Source organism: Leptonychotes weddellii, chromosome 12 (genome assembly GCF_054177405.1).
Source record: "Leptonychotes weddellii isolate Sample4059 chromosome 12, ASM5417740v2, whole genome shotgun sequence".
NCBI lineage: Eukaryota > Metazoa > Chordata > Mammalia > Carnivora > Phocidae > Leptonychotes > Leptonychotes weddellii.
In genome coordinates this window covers 82,017,054-82,031,864 of record NC_138380.1, presented here as the reverse complement: position 1 = coordinate 82,031,864, position 14,811 = coordinate 82,017,054, and the positions used below count along the sequence as shown (strand labels likewise).

General features: G+C 42.0%; 1 protein-coding gene across 2 annotated transcripts; it reads left to right on the top strand.

Annotated features, from left to right (window-relative positions):
• The first annotated feature begins 557 nt into the window (after positions 1-557).
• LOC145716608 (uncharacterized) lies at positions 558-10,299 on the top strand. Of its 2 annotated transcripts, none has more exons than XM_081800755.1 (4): positions 558-1,304; positions 5,473-5,496; positions 7,498-7,521; positions 7,787-10,205. In XM_081800755.1, the coding sequence occupies exons 1-4, from the start codon at positions 1,296-1,298 to the stop codon at positions 9,557-9,559; spliced, it is 1,830 nt and encodes a 609-aa protein (XP_081656881.1). In that variant the 5' UTR covers positions 558-1,295; the 3' UTR covers positions 9,560-10,205. The 2 variants fall into 2 exon arrangements, 1 of the variants encoding a protein (XP_081656881.1); XR_014139422.1 differs by lacking the exon at positions 7,787-10,205 and adding an exon at positions 10,267-10,299 and having other exon boundaries at positions 560-1,304.
• Positions 10,300-14,811: the final 4,512 nt, after the last annotated feature.

Genomic DNA, 14,811 nt, shown 5'->3' with positions numbered 1-14,811 from the left:
TAAGTGTCTGACTCTTGATTTCAGCTCAGATCATGATCTTAGGGTCGTGAGATCGAGCACTGTGTTGGGCTCCTCACTCAGCGCACAGTCTGCTTGGGATTCTCTCTCTCCCTCTGCCCCTCCCCACACTCGCACATGTGCATGCTCGCTCTCATAAATAAATAAATAAATAAATAAATAAATAAATAAATAAATAAATAAATAAATAAATCTTTCTCTGAACATCCCTGTTCTTATATATGCTTTATCCGTGGTTGTGACTTTTCAGTTTCTAGGCAACAGATGGTCAAAATCGAAGCTTATTTCAAGCATCAAACACATGTAACGTGATTCTCTGTTGATCCAGTTCTATTCACCATGATAGCTTATGGAGACTTTATTTCAGCTCTGACCCTTGCTATGTAACTTGAGCCAGGGTTAGGCGAACTTCAAGCCCATGTTACTTTTTTGTATCACAATAAATGAACAAATATTAATGTTCAGTGTTATAAATGTTTTCCTATTATCATAGCAGGACTCTTCTCCTAGGTCTTATTTGTCTTACCTGTTTCTAATCCAAGAGTGTTATTTTTTAGTAAACGTTGGGGGACAGGGTTCTCTCTCCGCCTCTTTGCCTTTCACCCTCCCTCCCTCATACGCACAGTTGAGACCACCAGCATTATGGATGAAGAATGGATTATACAAAAACTAGATCAAGGGATAGGGTCCCTCTGGGAGATGAGGCAGGTGGATGAAGTCAAAATAGACAGTGTCCCTTCCTTTTTACGTGCCAGCTTTGCAGGGAACATCACAACAGTGGGCTTCAGTAATGGGTCCAAGCCTTGGCCCATTTTATCCATCTGGTCATCTGTAATTCTTGACCTGAGATTTCTGAACTAGCAGAGGGGAATCCTTGGATCTTGGTGGCATCAGGACATACCTCTCAGACATTTTCTTCATTGGCTGGATTCAGAGCTGGACAAAGGAGAGGAACTAAAAGCCTGGGTCACATTCCTGGGTGTCTTAGATGATAGTTGGCCAGAATTGGTTATTTCCCCCTTCGCCACATTTAGCTGGTGACTCTGGGAGCTTATGGGTGAGCCACCTAACTGGTAAACTATCTGAGCCTGCTTTGGGGATATTCAGTGGCGTTGAGGATCATACATGGATTATATCATAAAGTCTCATACTTTGTTTTATTTTAACAGAACGAAGCCCCTGAGGTGAAGAAAGAGGAGACATTGTTGGATCTGGACTTCGACCCTTTCAAGCCTGAGGTGGCACCTGCAGGTTCTGCCGGAGTGACCCACTCCCCCATGTCGCAGGTAGCCAGGGGCAGTTCTGATGTTTGGGGATGACATTTCATAAACTTGAATAAGCTCTATGATGCAGCAAATGCCTCTCAGGGACCCCCATCCATTTCAAGTGACTATTCACTTTTCTTTGGGGTTGACAAACATTCCCCAATGGGAAGGAAGAGTAGAAAGAGGACTATCCATAGCTCTCATTCCAAAGCTCCCCCCCCCACCATTAGCTCTCTCTATCCATAGAGCTGGGATAGCCATGCATTCCGGCTTGCCCAGGAATCCTCCATTTCAGAGTAATTGTCATTATTAGTATTAGTTTGCACTCAGAGTGTTCAGCTTCGGACAATACATTTTCTGGCTTCTCTAAACGAAGCTCTTTCTTTGGCCCTGGGCTTAATCTTCTTACTGTTTTCTCTACTTTCCTTCCCCATGTTTTGCATATTAAAGCACGTTAGAAATGACCTTGAAATTATGCCCCAACAGAAATGTTTTCCAGTCTTGGTAGTTTTGAACTCGAAGTCCTTGTTCTCCTCCACATTGCAGAAGCTTCCCTTATGTGATCTTGACTATGGCCAGAGTTGGCCTTGCTTATCCAGCTTGTCCTTGCTCATCACTTCCTCACCCTTAGCATTTCCTCACTCCCAATAGTGATCGCACAGCGTTCTCCTGCAGAGGGGTCCTGGAGGTGGGCACAGTAATGACTTCCGGATGATTCCTCTGTAGTAGACTTCCTTTGCAATTGTCTGTGCTCACAAAAGGAAGTTAACTCAAAATTTGGCAAAACAGAAATTGTTTATATCCGTATTTTTAATGTGCTTGGGAGCTCACATTTGAATTTGGGCAAATCCAAAGATGTTAGAATATACTTCGAATTAATTAATGAAGGTGTATTATAAAACTGAAGTTGAGAATTGAGACCTCACTCAATTTTCTGGTCTTGAAGTCTTGTGATACCTTACAATAAACCACTATCAGCTCAATATAAACCTCGATAAATAAAGCTTCTAATCCATGCTTTCTTCCAGAATATGATTGGGTTTCTAAAGGCCTCCCTGTTGTAATTTGGGAACAATAAAAATCTGAGATGTCAATAAAGCAGGTAATTAATAAGCAGATCAGATACTAGCCTTAAAGATACTTGCAAAAAATGGGTCTCTTAGAAAATGTTTGGGAAAGTTCTATTAACTCTTTTAAAAGGAGAGTCACGATATGCATCGAAATATTTTTTTAAAATTTTTTATTGTTATGTTAATCACCATACATTACATCATTAGTTTTTGATGTAGTATTCCATGATTCATTGTTTGTGCATAACACCCAGTGCTCCATGCAGAACGTGCCCTCTTTAATACCCATCACCAGGCTAACCCATCCTCCCACCCCCCTCCCCTCTAGAACCCTCAGTTTGTTTTTCAGAGTCCATCGGCTCTCATGGTTCGTCTCCCCCTCCGATTTCCCCCCCTTCATTCTTCCCCTCCTGCTATCTTCTTCTTCTTTTTTTTTTTCTTAACATATATTGCATTATTTGTTTCAGAGGTACAGATCTGTGATTCAACAGTCTTGCACAATTCACAGCGCTCACCATAGCACATACCCTCCCCAATGTCTCTCACCCAGGCACCCCATCCCTCCCACCCCACACCACTCCAGCAACCCTCAGTTTGTTTCCTGCGATTAAGAATTCCTCATATCAGTGAGATCATATCATACATGTCTTTCTCTGATTGTATGCATCGGAATATTAAAGGCTCCAAGAAGTTCTGCAACTAAAAGAAAAAACTGTGTAGACTTGTTTAACTTAGAGTTTCCCAAATTTGACCACAGAAATCTATTTTAATGAAAGTTTTTTAATAGTCATTAGAATATTCTCTAAGACATACTTCGGGGAATGCTAACATAGTAATTGTCAGCAAGTTTTGAGGGTTCTGCCTTGGTGGCCCAGGAAAGCAGAACATGAATGCACATCTCATTCAGAACACTTCCCCATCAGAGCTTCCTCATTGTGCAGAATTCATGGGCCTTCCTCAGCCTTGCTCTCCAGCATTCACTGCTCTAGTGACAGAAGGCAGGTCTCTGCAGTGGGTGCTGTCGTGGTCAGTGGGTGAGATGCCACAGCATTTCTGCCCGCGAGTCTGAATCGAGAGAGAAACCTCTTTTATATCAATTCATGATTAAATAAATCCACAGATCATGGAATTTGTGTAGATTTAGAACAAAGATTCTTTCAGAATTAAAAAAAAATGACCTCAGTTAAGCTTCAAAAGTCTTTGGAAGAAAATGCATCACTGCAGTCAGGAAAAGCCGCATGTGCCCTGTGTTCTCCCTCAGGCGGGGTAATCAACCGCCCCCCTCCAGTAGCTCTAATGGAGTCACTTCACGGCAGAGTCATCCTGTGAGCTGGCTCTAATCACATCTGCTTTTCACCAAGGGCAGTCTTAGGCTGTGATAGCAAAAACAACAGAGCCATCGGATTCTCCTGGCCTTCCTTCCCTTTCGCTCAGAATGATCTCCCTTACCCATCACCTGACCCCATGTTTTAAATGGATGTTCTCGCTGCTAGCGGAACGCCTCACCTGTGATCTCCGCAGTGTCCACACGAGTTAACACATCATTTCGTGATCCTGAGGACTGATAAACATGCCGTTTCACATTGCTGCCTTCCTTTGGAGAAGATAGCAGTGCTGTCTGCATTATGCAGGGATATGGAGTAGCTTTTAGGGGCTGTGATTCTTTTTTTTTTTTTTTAAGATTTTATTTATTTATTTGACAGAGAGAGAGATAGCGAGAGCAGGAACACAAGCAGGGGGAGTGGGAGAGGGAGAAGCAGGCTTCCCGCCAAACAGGGAGCCCGATGTGGGACTCGATCCCAGGACCCGGGGATCATGACCTGAGCCGAAGGCAGACGCTTAACGACTGAACCACCCAGGCGCCCTAGGGGCTGTGATTCTTAAGGGCCTGGGAAGCAGGAAAATCCAAACCATCTGAATAATCAGAACGTGCACATTAGTTGCAGAAGGAGTCCACATACAAATAACTGTGGTTTCCCATGCAGCTGTTCTGCTCTCCTTTCTTAGTCATTCGACAGGTGGGTGTTAACCCAGAGACCAGTCAGGCTGCACAGAGATGCTGGGTGGCTGGGGCTGGACAGTTAGAGCAGGCCCAGACCGGGGGGGTGGGCTCACTCAGAACCACAGGGCCCATGTTCTGTAGTATAGAATCCTAATGAGACGTCTGTGACCCCATCTGGAAACTCCCGTATTCTTAGATGGGAGTGCCAGGCTTTCTAATTTGCCGCTCGTTTAGTGATTCAAAACAAGTTCATAAACAGATCTGTTCTAGTCACAAAGACAAAGGCAGAAAAGGATGTGGCCTTGGCAGCAATTCTCAGTCACAAAGGAAATGAGAAAGAGAGGTCTCCTTCACTTTCCCAAACACACAGTGGAAGTCACTTGAACCATCTGGATTCATTCACTGGGATCAATGGGCTTGATAATTAAAATGCCAGTAGTAAGTCTAATTCATCCATATGTCTTAGGGGGCACCCTGCTAATTTGCATGATTATCTGTTAGTTGAGCTGTGTTATCATCAAATTCAACATATTGAAGAACTCTTTTTCTGGGGTTCATTTACCATCAAACTGGTCATAATGCAACCTCTTGAATATGGTGGGGTAGGGGAAGAAGTAGCATTAGCAATGATTCGGACTGCATGTCCTCAAAGATGTGAGAAACTCTAATATCTGGACACGTTGTACTTCGTTTTAAGTGTGTGTGTGTGTGTCTCTCTGTGTGTGTATACTTGCATGCACTAAAGTAAACCCATTCATCATGTTTTCAGATACAGCTTTCTACTTTGTATAGTGAAAAGCAGATTGACTGGTCCTCTACTGTCCAGTATGGTAGCCACAAGCCACATTTGGCTATTCAAATTCAAATTAAATAAAATTATGTAAAACTTAAGATTTGGTTCTTTTACGCTAGCACATTTCAAGTGCTCAGTAGCTACATGTGACTAGTGGCTGCCATATTGGACGGCACAGATATGGAGCTTTGTCATCACCAAAGAAATTTCTGTTGAACAGTGCTGTATTTCAAAATGTTTTACTTCAAGAACTTTTGTCACCTCAGTATTTTTTACATGCTTGGGACTTGTATACTAACCATATTTTTATTTGTTTGCTTTCAGACGTTGCCCTGGGACCTATGGACGGTAAGAGTGCTAAAACCTTGTATTTTGATGTATCTGGATCCCTAGAAATTTGAAAACCCTGTTATATTTAAATTTACCTGCGGTGGGAAGAAGACCTAGACATTTTTAATGACAGTGTAGTTCCCTAGAACAATCATCAGGTCCCTGATGGTTCCAAGCATTACCAGCACCTGGAAACAATGGTGAGGAAAATAGTGTCAGTGTGCCAGACGCCTGGATAAGCAAGAATTTGGTGTTATGCCCCTTTATGCTTCTTCCTGTGGTTATTGGTGGCTACCGAAAATGTTGTAGTGAAGGGCGGGCACATTTTTTGTTGCTTTTAAACAGAACAGAAGAAAATATGGATGAGAAAATGTAAGGGGCAGGCTACTCTGCACAGGGAACCTCTTTCTTACTATTATTTCCAATGATAATGAAGCTTCATCAATAAGAATTTGAGCTTTAGAGCCAGACAGCTCTGGATTTGAGTCCAGACTCTACCTCTTATAACAATATGACTTTGAGCAATTTATGAACTTCTTTCAGTCTCCGCATTTCTCATCCATAAAATAAGGGTAATGATGCCTACCAAAGAGGGTTGTGTGAGGATGAAGTAGATAATATTTGTAGAGTGCTTAGCCCCATGTCTGATACATATCAATAAAAGGTAGCTGTTACTACTAATGGTGTGTATTCAGCTAATCTGATGTGCAAGGATGAGCACTTCCAGAAGTTAGAGTTGGGAAAAAGACACGAACAGAGCTTTATGGTGCAGCATGTGTGCTGTGGGATTCGGAGGGTGGCCACACCCATATGGAGCTTCACACCCTTCAGGGGCAGGGCGTTTGTCTGCCCTGTCTTGGAGAAGCTCTGGTCACATGGTCTTCAGAACTCAGCTATTGAATTTCGTGCTGTCTTTTTAGTGAGACAGCAACAGGAAAGTTTGCTAGATCGAGCTATTCATGGGCCTGGTCTTCTGAAGTGACACTGCTACTCTTTTATCTTAAAACAGAAAGATGACTGCCCCCTTCCCTTCCACGGGAGTGGGTTTATACTGCACTAATACTTAGGATGCTTGAAGCATCATGGAAGGCTCTCGACAGAAGAGCTAAAAGATGTTAATTGAAAGCTGGCTTTGCTTGTATAATCACAAAAAGGGATACATGGACTGACGTTCAGCACATTTGAATTCTAGCCACAACTCTGTGTTAATGGTCTTGACGACCAAGAACACAGTGCTAATGTTTTATTATTCCAGTATTTCATATCTTTAGTTGGAGTCATAATACATTTTTCCTTCTGTAGCTGGGAAGGGTATGGTGAAGATGAAGGTATTATCTGGAGGGATCATGGATTATTTCAGAGGACAAACCTGCTAAGAATAGTAGCAGTGACAAAATTGCAAAACAATAGCTCCCTGGACATAATTGCTGGTGTTCCTTGATCCTCTCAGTCCCCCAGGGTTGTTTGTGTGCAGACAAGACTTCTAGGCTGGGGGGAGAACGTGAGGAGAATCGTCCAGTCAGAGTGGTTAGTATCAGATCATCCTCCATATAAACACTACCTCAGAGGAAGAAGCAAGTGTGGGGTGAGTTTGGGGAAAGGTTTATTCTGATACTGTGTGAGAGCATATAATACTGTGTATTTTTGTGGCTGCTAGGGCTTGGTCTTATTCTGATGTTCTCAGGTTTGCTTTTTTATTTGAAACTTTGTGTTTCAGAGTCTGCTAAAGCAGAAGTCTTGTAATAGCCCTGAAAATCGTTGTTGACTAGAAAATGAGAAAGGCTTTATTCATGTTTCAACTGTGTAGTCATAAACGGTATTGAAACAAAACTCATTTCTATCACAAAACAAGTTGTAAAATTTAATCTCAAACCAGTAAAAGCTATAGCTTTCAGGAGAATGTTGACTCTGGACAGCATGGGATTTTAATGTGCTAGGGAATTTACTTCTTTTGCCCTGTTGTTGTTGTTGTTGTTATTATTATTATTATTGATTATCATTTTTTTTTTACTCATACAGACAAGCACTGATTTGGTACAGCCGGTAGGTAAATATCCAGAATATTCTGGATTTTTAAAAATATTTTATGTGCACTATATACATGGATATTATCTAGAATGAGCTTTTTTTTTTTCTCATGGCACTGCTAGTCACAGATTTAACCTCAAGCCATTTATTTTAAATGCTCTCTAGCTTTGTTTAACTGGTGTTACCCTACTGAAGAGCTTTGTGTTTCTCATCATATCTTACCATGATCTGTTTCATCTTTTGTTTTTTTTTTTTCTTTGCTATTCTGCATACTCTAAAGACTGACTCTTCAAAAAGTCTTTCCCTGTGTAACCTGATCATGGAGGAAACTCCAGAGAGTGGGTTGGCCGAAGAAATTCAAAGATCTCAGATTGACCTAGGTGCATTTATTTGGGGCCCTGATGCTAGTACAGAGAGTATCAGCCAGGAAATTACCCAAGGTGGGTCTCAGGAAGACTCTTCATGTCTCTCTGAAGCAGAGCAAGACATTGGATTATCCACTGGAATTCCTTCTTCTGCTGACTGGCACACTGTAGCTGAACAGGGTGAGCATGTCGTGGGGCCAGCCCCTCCGTGTGGAAATGAACAGCTGTACCCAAAGCTTGTGCCTGAGGCTGAATTTGCCACAGCGGCTGGTATGGAGATGGAGCAGCCTCATGACTTACCTGCCTCAGAGATGGCAGCCACAGAAACTGGTGGCCTGGTCAGAGAAAGTCAAGAAGATGTTAAACAGTCAGAAGAAGAGGAAGAGAAAGAGAAGATGGAAGATTCTATGTGGGCAGGTGTGGAGACATGTGAAAAGGTAGACACTGGAGCTATTGATATCAAAGCACTAGAAGGTACAAAGGAATTTGAAGAGAAAGCATGTGAATGTACAGGAGACAGGCTAGTAGATCTTCTTAAGAAAATAGGAAAGCAAGACCAGGAGACCTTAGCAGTCAATAAAGAGGAAATGATGAAAGATCTAAGAGCTAGTTGTAAGGAAAGTGAAAAGACCAATGAAAAGTATTTTGATAAGATTGGTGTATTAGAAGAAGACCTGGAAAGAGTAGATATGGCAGCTGAATTTAGTAACAGAAGCCAAGGGCTAGAGGAGGGGAATCAAGTAGTAATTAATAATTGTGAAATTATAGAGGGCTCTGGAGCTAAACCTGTCCATCACACAGATATTTTGAATCTGCGTCTCCAGACTGATTCTGTATCTAATCTTGAAAATGCCAGCCCTGAGGGATGGGGTTTAGCTAGAAAAGACATAAGGAAAAATTTAATAGACTCTCCTAACCAGGATATAATACATCACTCAGGACAAGGCAGTGCAGATGCTGAAGAGATTCAGCATGAGGCTGTGTTACATACTCCTGAGGTTGACAGGAATGAAAATCAGGCTGTTGTTTTATCAATAAAACATAAAGTGACAGCTCAGTCTAGGACAGATCTTAATTATTCTCTGGGAACTAATGCAAACAGAAGAGATTGGTGTTTGTGTAAGGCAGAAGACTCATTACTAGAGGGGTCTGAAAGTACAGTGACTGGGAACTGTAGCCATACCATTTACTTGCCAACAATTGTAAAAACAGACTCTTGGGCAACAGATCCAGGCCAAATCTGGCAGCCAAGCTTGGATTCAATAGTGAATAGTATGGATATACTAGAATTCCCTGGTATACCAGATGGCCAAGTAAGTGGATTTGCCAGTTGGCTTAATCCTATTAACCACTGGCCTATCAGAGATACAGGAGGCTTAGATAATTGCTGGGAACATTTAGATATAGTTGAAGGTGAGAGAGGGCTGGATGTGGACTTAGCAGCAGATGTATGTGGGGAACAAGCCATTGCTAACTGCTGGGAACAAAGCCAAGAGATAGCTAGACCGTTGGTTCTGGGCACCTCCCACAATGCTAGCACCGAGAGTTCTGCTAGTCCGCGAGACAATGACATCAGCAACTCAGATTTATCTGAAGATGAAATTGCTAACCAGAGATATGGATTGTTGTACCAAGACATAGAGCCTGATAAAGAAGAGGTACTTACCCCAGTGTGTAGTACAGACTAGCCAAAGACTTCTGTAGGTTCTTTTTTTCCTAATGTTTCCCACCTACTTCATCCATCAGTATCTTCTCTGAGGCCTGCCTCATCTCCTTGAAATTTGTGCAAACCAAACACAAATAGGTTGACAAAAAAAAAATTACAAAACAGGATCTTTGTATTGGGAACTAATGAGTCTATTTTACCATCCCATTTATTGTGTTTATTCTACTTTCAGTTTTACTGTTCAAATACCAAAAATACGTAGAACAGACTAATTTACTCTTCCTAAAGTGATTTTATAGAAGTAAGAACACATGAAATGTTTCTGCCCAGGCCCCCTGAAACTATAGACTCTCCTAATTGCTGTTTATCCAAATGATGTATTAGAGAAATACTGAAAATGCTTGTAGATACTATCAGTAGCCTAAAAAGGGAGCTATTAACCCCTTGTGGCTTTTCTCTGGAATCATCTTCTCATTATTGAGAAAGTGGGCTTTGGTTAACGCTGAGCCACATGCCAGTAAAAATTATTATTTGTAAAAATGATCTTTGTCAGCCTATTTAAAATAATACAGTGGCCTTTTTCATTTCCTAAACACTTTCATGCACAGCAACCTTTTGTATTATTTTAAAACGTGTGGTGGTCTTCACTTTCCAACTTGTCTGATGGACATTTACTGATCCCACAAAAATGATAAAACATAATGTACTTTGATTTCCCTTTCTGTTTAGGCTTCTGGTGGTACATTTAATGGATTCACCCAGGTAAGAGATCGATTCACTGGCACATTCTACCTGCTGAGAATGATGCAAATTGTTAAAATATGGACCTCAACGTCACTGGAATAGCATAATGTTGAAGCATGTCAGTGCAAAACTTGACCCTACGACTTTCAAGTTCAGTAATGGAAGCAGTAATAGTGGCAACGTTGTAGGGTGTTGTGAAGAGTCAAAGAGACATGCAGGCAGAGCACTTTGCCCAGTAGCCCGGCACCTACTAAGGGCTTCCCGGCTGCACTAGCTATTAATATTGTTAGCCCTGCTGTGGAATTATGCTGATTCCTCTACTGGAAATGAGAAGTTCTCCTGATCTGAGAGATCCACTAGATTCAACTGTTAGAAAAGAGGAGATAGGATTGCTTTGAACCAATGGGATGGATCTTTAGAAAATAGAAATGGTTTTTAGGAGCCTCCTTATGGAGATTCATATAAGAGCCCTACTACATAGAACCTTCTCTCTTCAGTCATTCTTTAGGAAGGAGCTATTTGAGGATCAGAAACGGTAGATTGGCTCTGATCAATAAGGCAGAATTTCCCTTGGGTGTTGGTGGAAGAGGAGCCACAAGGTGGACTGTCCCATCATTCTGTATGACCCAACAGATGGACAGTTGTAACCCATGTAAGGACAGGCCATACCACTCTCAAGCCCGTGGAGTAAGTTCTGAAAACCTCTTCAAGGGAGACTTCAAACAGAGGCTTGTCTGTGCTGAATGCTTTGTCTCAGAATATTAGAGATGAACAATTTCTAATTTTAACATTTAGAATTTCTCTATTTAAAAGTTTGACTATTTTCCCCCATGTTACCTGTAAAATGATAAAGTCCGCCCACACCCGCATCCAAATACAGGTACACACAAACATGGAGGGAGAAGATAATGCATCTCTTCAGTCTGCATAAAACTCTTTTGAAAGGTCATGTCATAAGAATACTCATTACTCATTTTTTTAAATGTGTATGTTTATCAGTTATAAATGCACATCATGTAAAGAGTAACAAAATTGTATTAGAGCGTTTTATATAAAAAGTCAGACCGTCATACACCTCCTCCATTTCCTGTTTCTTAGAGGTAAATACTTTTACTCCTTTTCCATATTGTCTGATCTCAGTCACGTGTGTGCATGACTTGCTTATAATGCTACTTCTTGGTCTCTAAAGCATTATCTATCGACTCATCTCTCTGGAAGGTGCAGACTTAATGTGCCCTCAGACGCCTCCCCCCACCCCAGCTCACCCTCCCTCTCTTTCCTGCCATTCCTCTTCTGTAGTCCCAGATAGGCATCCATCCAATCTCTGGTAATACTACAATGACATCAGTACTATCGGCGCCCCCACCATGAAGTTTACCTTTAGTTTTATGCCGACTTTCTGTTCTCTTTTGAGGAAATAATCGCAGGGTCTTGTTTGCTTGTTGGTTCGTTTGCTTAGGGTTTTAGGGACTTACCACTAATTCAGTCCCATACTCTGTAGTTAGTTATATAAATCTCCCCTCGTTTTATTGGAAAATATTAAGCATTCGGTCAGTTTCATCTTCCTGAAGAATTTGCTTGTCTCTCCTGGACTGCTCTGTCTGAACTGGGCTCTCTCTGGCGACACCTGCTGTCACACCTGTTCCCACAGGCCTGTCCTAGGCATTGTCTTCACCTCTCCCTTTTTTTTATTTTTTAAGATTTTTTATTTATTTATTTGACAGAGAGAGACACAGCGAGAGAGGGAACACAAGCAGGGGGAGTGGGAGAGGGAGAAGCAGGCTTCCCGCGGAGCAGGGAGCCTGATGTGGGGCTCGATCCCAGGACCCTGGATCATGACCTGAGCCAAAGGCAGACGCTTAACAACTGAGCCATCCAGGTGCCCCGCCTTCACCTCTCTTCTTATGTCAATCCATTCTTTTCTGGACACAAATCTTCCTCATTTGTGGCTTAATTCCACATATTAAAACACATCTTCATCCATAAATTAAAGCATATTCTCTAGAGGCTTCCTAAGAAAAGTATGCATGAAAAGTATATATTTGTGACCTTGTACATCTGAAAATGTCTTTATATACATAATGATCTGTTAGATTGGATATCATATTAGAAAATAATTTTTCTGGGTGCCTGGGTGGCTCAGTTGGTTAAGCGACTGCCTTCAGCTCAGGTCATGATCCTGGAGTCCTGGGATCGAGTCCCGCATCGGGCTCCCTGCTCAGCAGGGAGTCTGCTTCTCCCTCTGACCCTCCTCCTTCTCATGCTCTCTCTCTCTCAATAAATAAATAAAAATCTTTAAAAAAAAATAATTTTTCCCTTAGAATTTTGAAGCCATTGCTCCATCCATTTCTACCTCCTAATGTTGCCACTGAGAGACTATTGCTTTGATTCTTTTTAAAAAATTAATCTTAGTTTTAATAAAATTAAGATATCATGAAAACTCCATGCTAATTTTTAGAATAAACAATTTTCCAACAGAAATATTCCACAAACAATAACTTTTACTTCATTTGACTCTTATAGCAGGATCATAAGAGTCTTTTTTCCAAAAAGAGATTTTGAATTAATGTTTGAGCCTTTCGTTGTTTTTTTTTCCAAAGGCCTTTCTTAATCTTGAATATAATTATTTAAATAGTATTCTCTGGGTGTCTGTGTGGCACACTCGGTTAAGCATCTGAGTCTTGGTTTCTGCTCAGGTCGTGATCTCTGGGTCATGAGATCCAGCCCTTCGTCAGGGTCTGCACTCAGCACAGTGTCTGCTTAGGGTTTCTCTCTCCTTCTCCTCTGCTACTCCCCCCTACCCCTTGCACTCACATTCTCTCAAATAAATAAATTAATTTAAAAATAAATATAAATAAAATAAATAGTATTCTCATTCCAAGTATCTGTTACGTCATTATCCTTGTTGGTTCTTCTTTTCATTTGTTAGCTGGTCTTTAATTGGGCATAACCATTATTTTTCAATGGCTTTGTGTAATACTATAATGGTTCTCCAACATCACTTAGATCTACTACTAGAAATTCTGTATCTTATATCAAAATTTTAATTTCAATTTGCAGGCAATTTGTATTTGTATAGAGACTGAAGTATTAAAAATTATTGGGAAATGATAGGTATTAGCCTTTTCTTAAGTTTTTATTTTCATTCCAATATAATAAACCTACAATCCTATGTTAGTTTCAGGTAAATGGATAAAGAAGAGGTGATATATATATACAATGGAATATTACTCATTGTTTTCCTTGCTTTTTCCTTTTCTCGGTCATCTTTCTCTGCTTACCAGCTTTTTCAACAGATTTTTCACTACTATTTTTTTTTTAATTTCCAAGAGCTGTTTTTGTTTACTGAATATTTGTTTTTTAATAGCATCCTCTTCTTATGTCATGAATACACTTCCATTATATCTCTGGAAGTATTAATAATCATGGTCATTGGGCGCCTGGGTGGCTCAGTTGGTGAAGCATCTGCCTTCAGCTCAGATCATGATCCCGGGGTCCAGGGATCGAGCCCTGAGTCAGGATCCCTGCTCAGCAGGGGAGTCTGCTTCTCCCTCTTCCTCTGCCCCTCCCCCCTGCTCGTGCTCTTTCTCTCTCTCTCTCAGACTCTTTGTCTCTCTCTCTCAAATAAAATATTTGAAAAAAAAAAATCATGGCCATTTTTGAAGGTCTTTGTCCACCTGGAAAGTCTTTGTTTCTTCTACTTCCTTTTTTTTTTTTTTTTTAACTATTCAGCTTTTCCCTTTAATATTTGAGACTTTCCCTAAATGCCTGGTGATCCTGGCTGTCTACTCATGTTTATGTCCACTTAAAAGCTGATGGGGGGGGGGGAACGATGGCTGAGGAGTAGGGGACCCTATTTCAACTGGTCCCAGGAATTGAGCTGGATATCTACCAGGCCACTCTGAGCACCCATGAAACCAGCCTGAGATGTAAGAAGATCTGGATCTCTACAAACAGAATATCGCAGGCAGTTGGTTTTGAGATACGAAGTGGAGAGCCGTGATTCTGCGGGCAGATATCGGAGGATAAACGGCAGTGGGAGGGAGCCTGGACATGGGGATCCTACACCACCGGTGAGTGACAGCCTCACGCGCTGCGGACAGGGCACAGACTTGCAGACCGGTAGCGTCGGGAAAGAACATTAGGGCAGCCCCCGGGGTGGAGGACCAGACCGGCGGGATCGCCCGCATGCGAACCGCAGCCCCCCCGGACAGAAACCCAGAAACCGGAGCGACGGTCTTGTGCACGCGAACTGCAGCCTCCGAGTCGGAAACCCGGAGCAGCTGAGTTGCGCGCGCGTGAACTGGGAGTGGCTGGTGGTTTTAGAAGCACAAAGGGCAGAGACGTGCCCCGACCTGGAGGCAGGACTGGGAGTGCTGCGGAGGGGCGCACAACCCAGGACGCTGCAGTTTATAGCAGCACGGACAGAAACGGAGACAGTGTGGCCTGGAGGGCTCACTGAAGAACAGACTGCGGTCTCTCTGCTCTGAGGCAGAGGGTTGGAAACGGTCTCTTCTGCTCTGACTCACG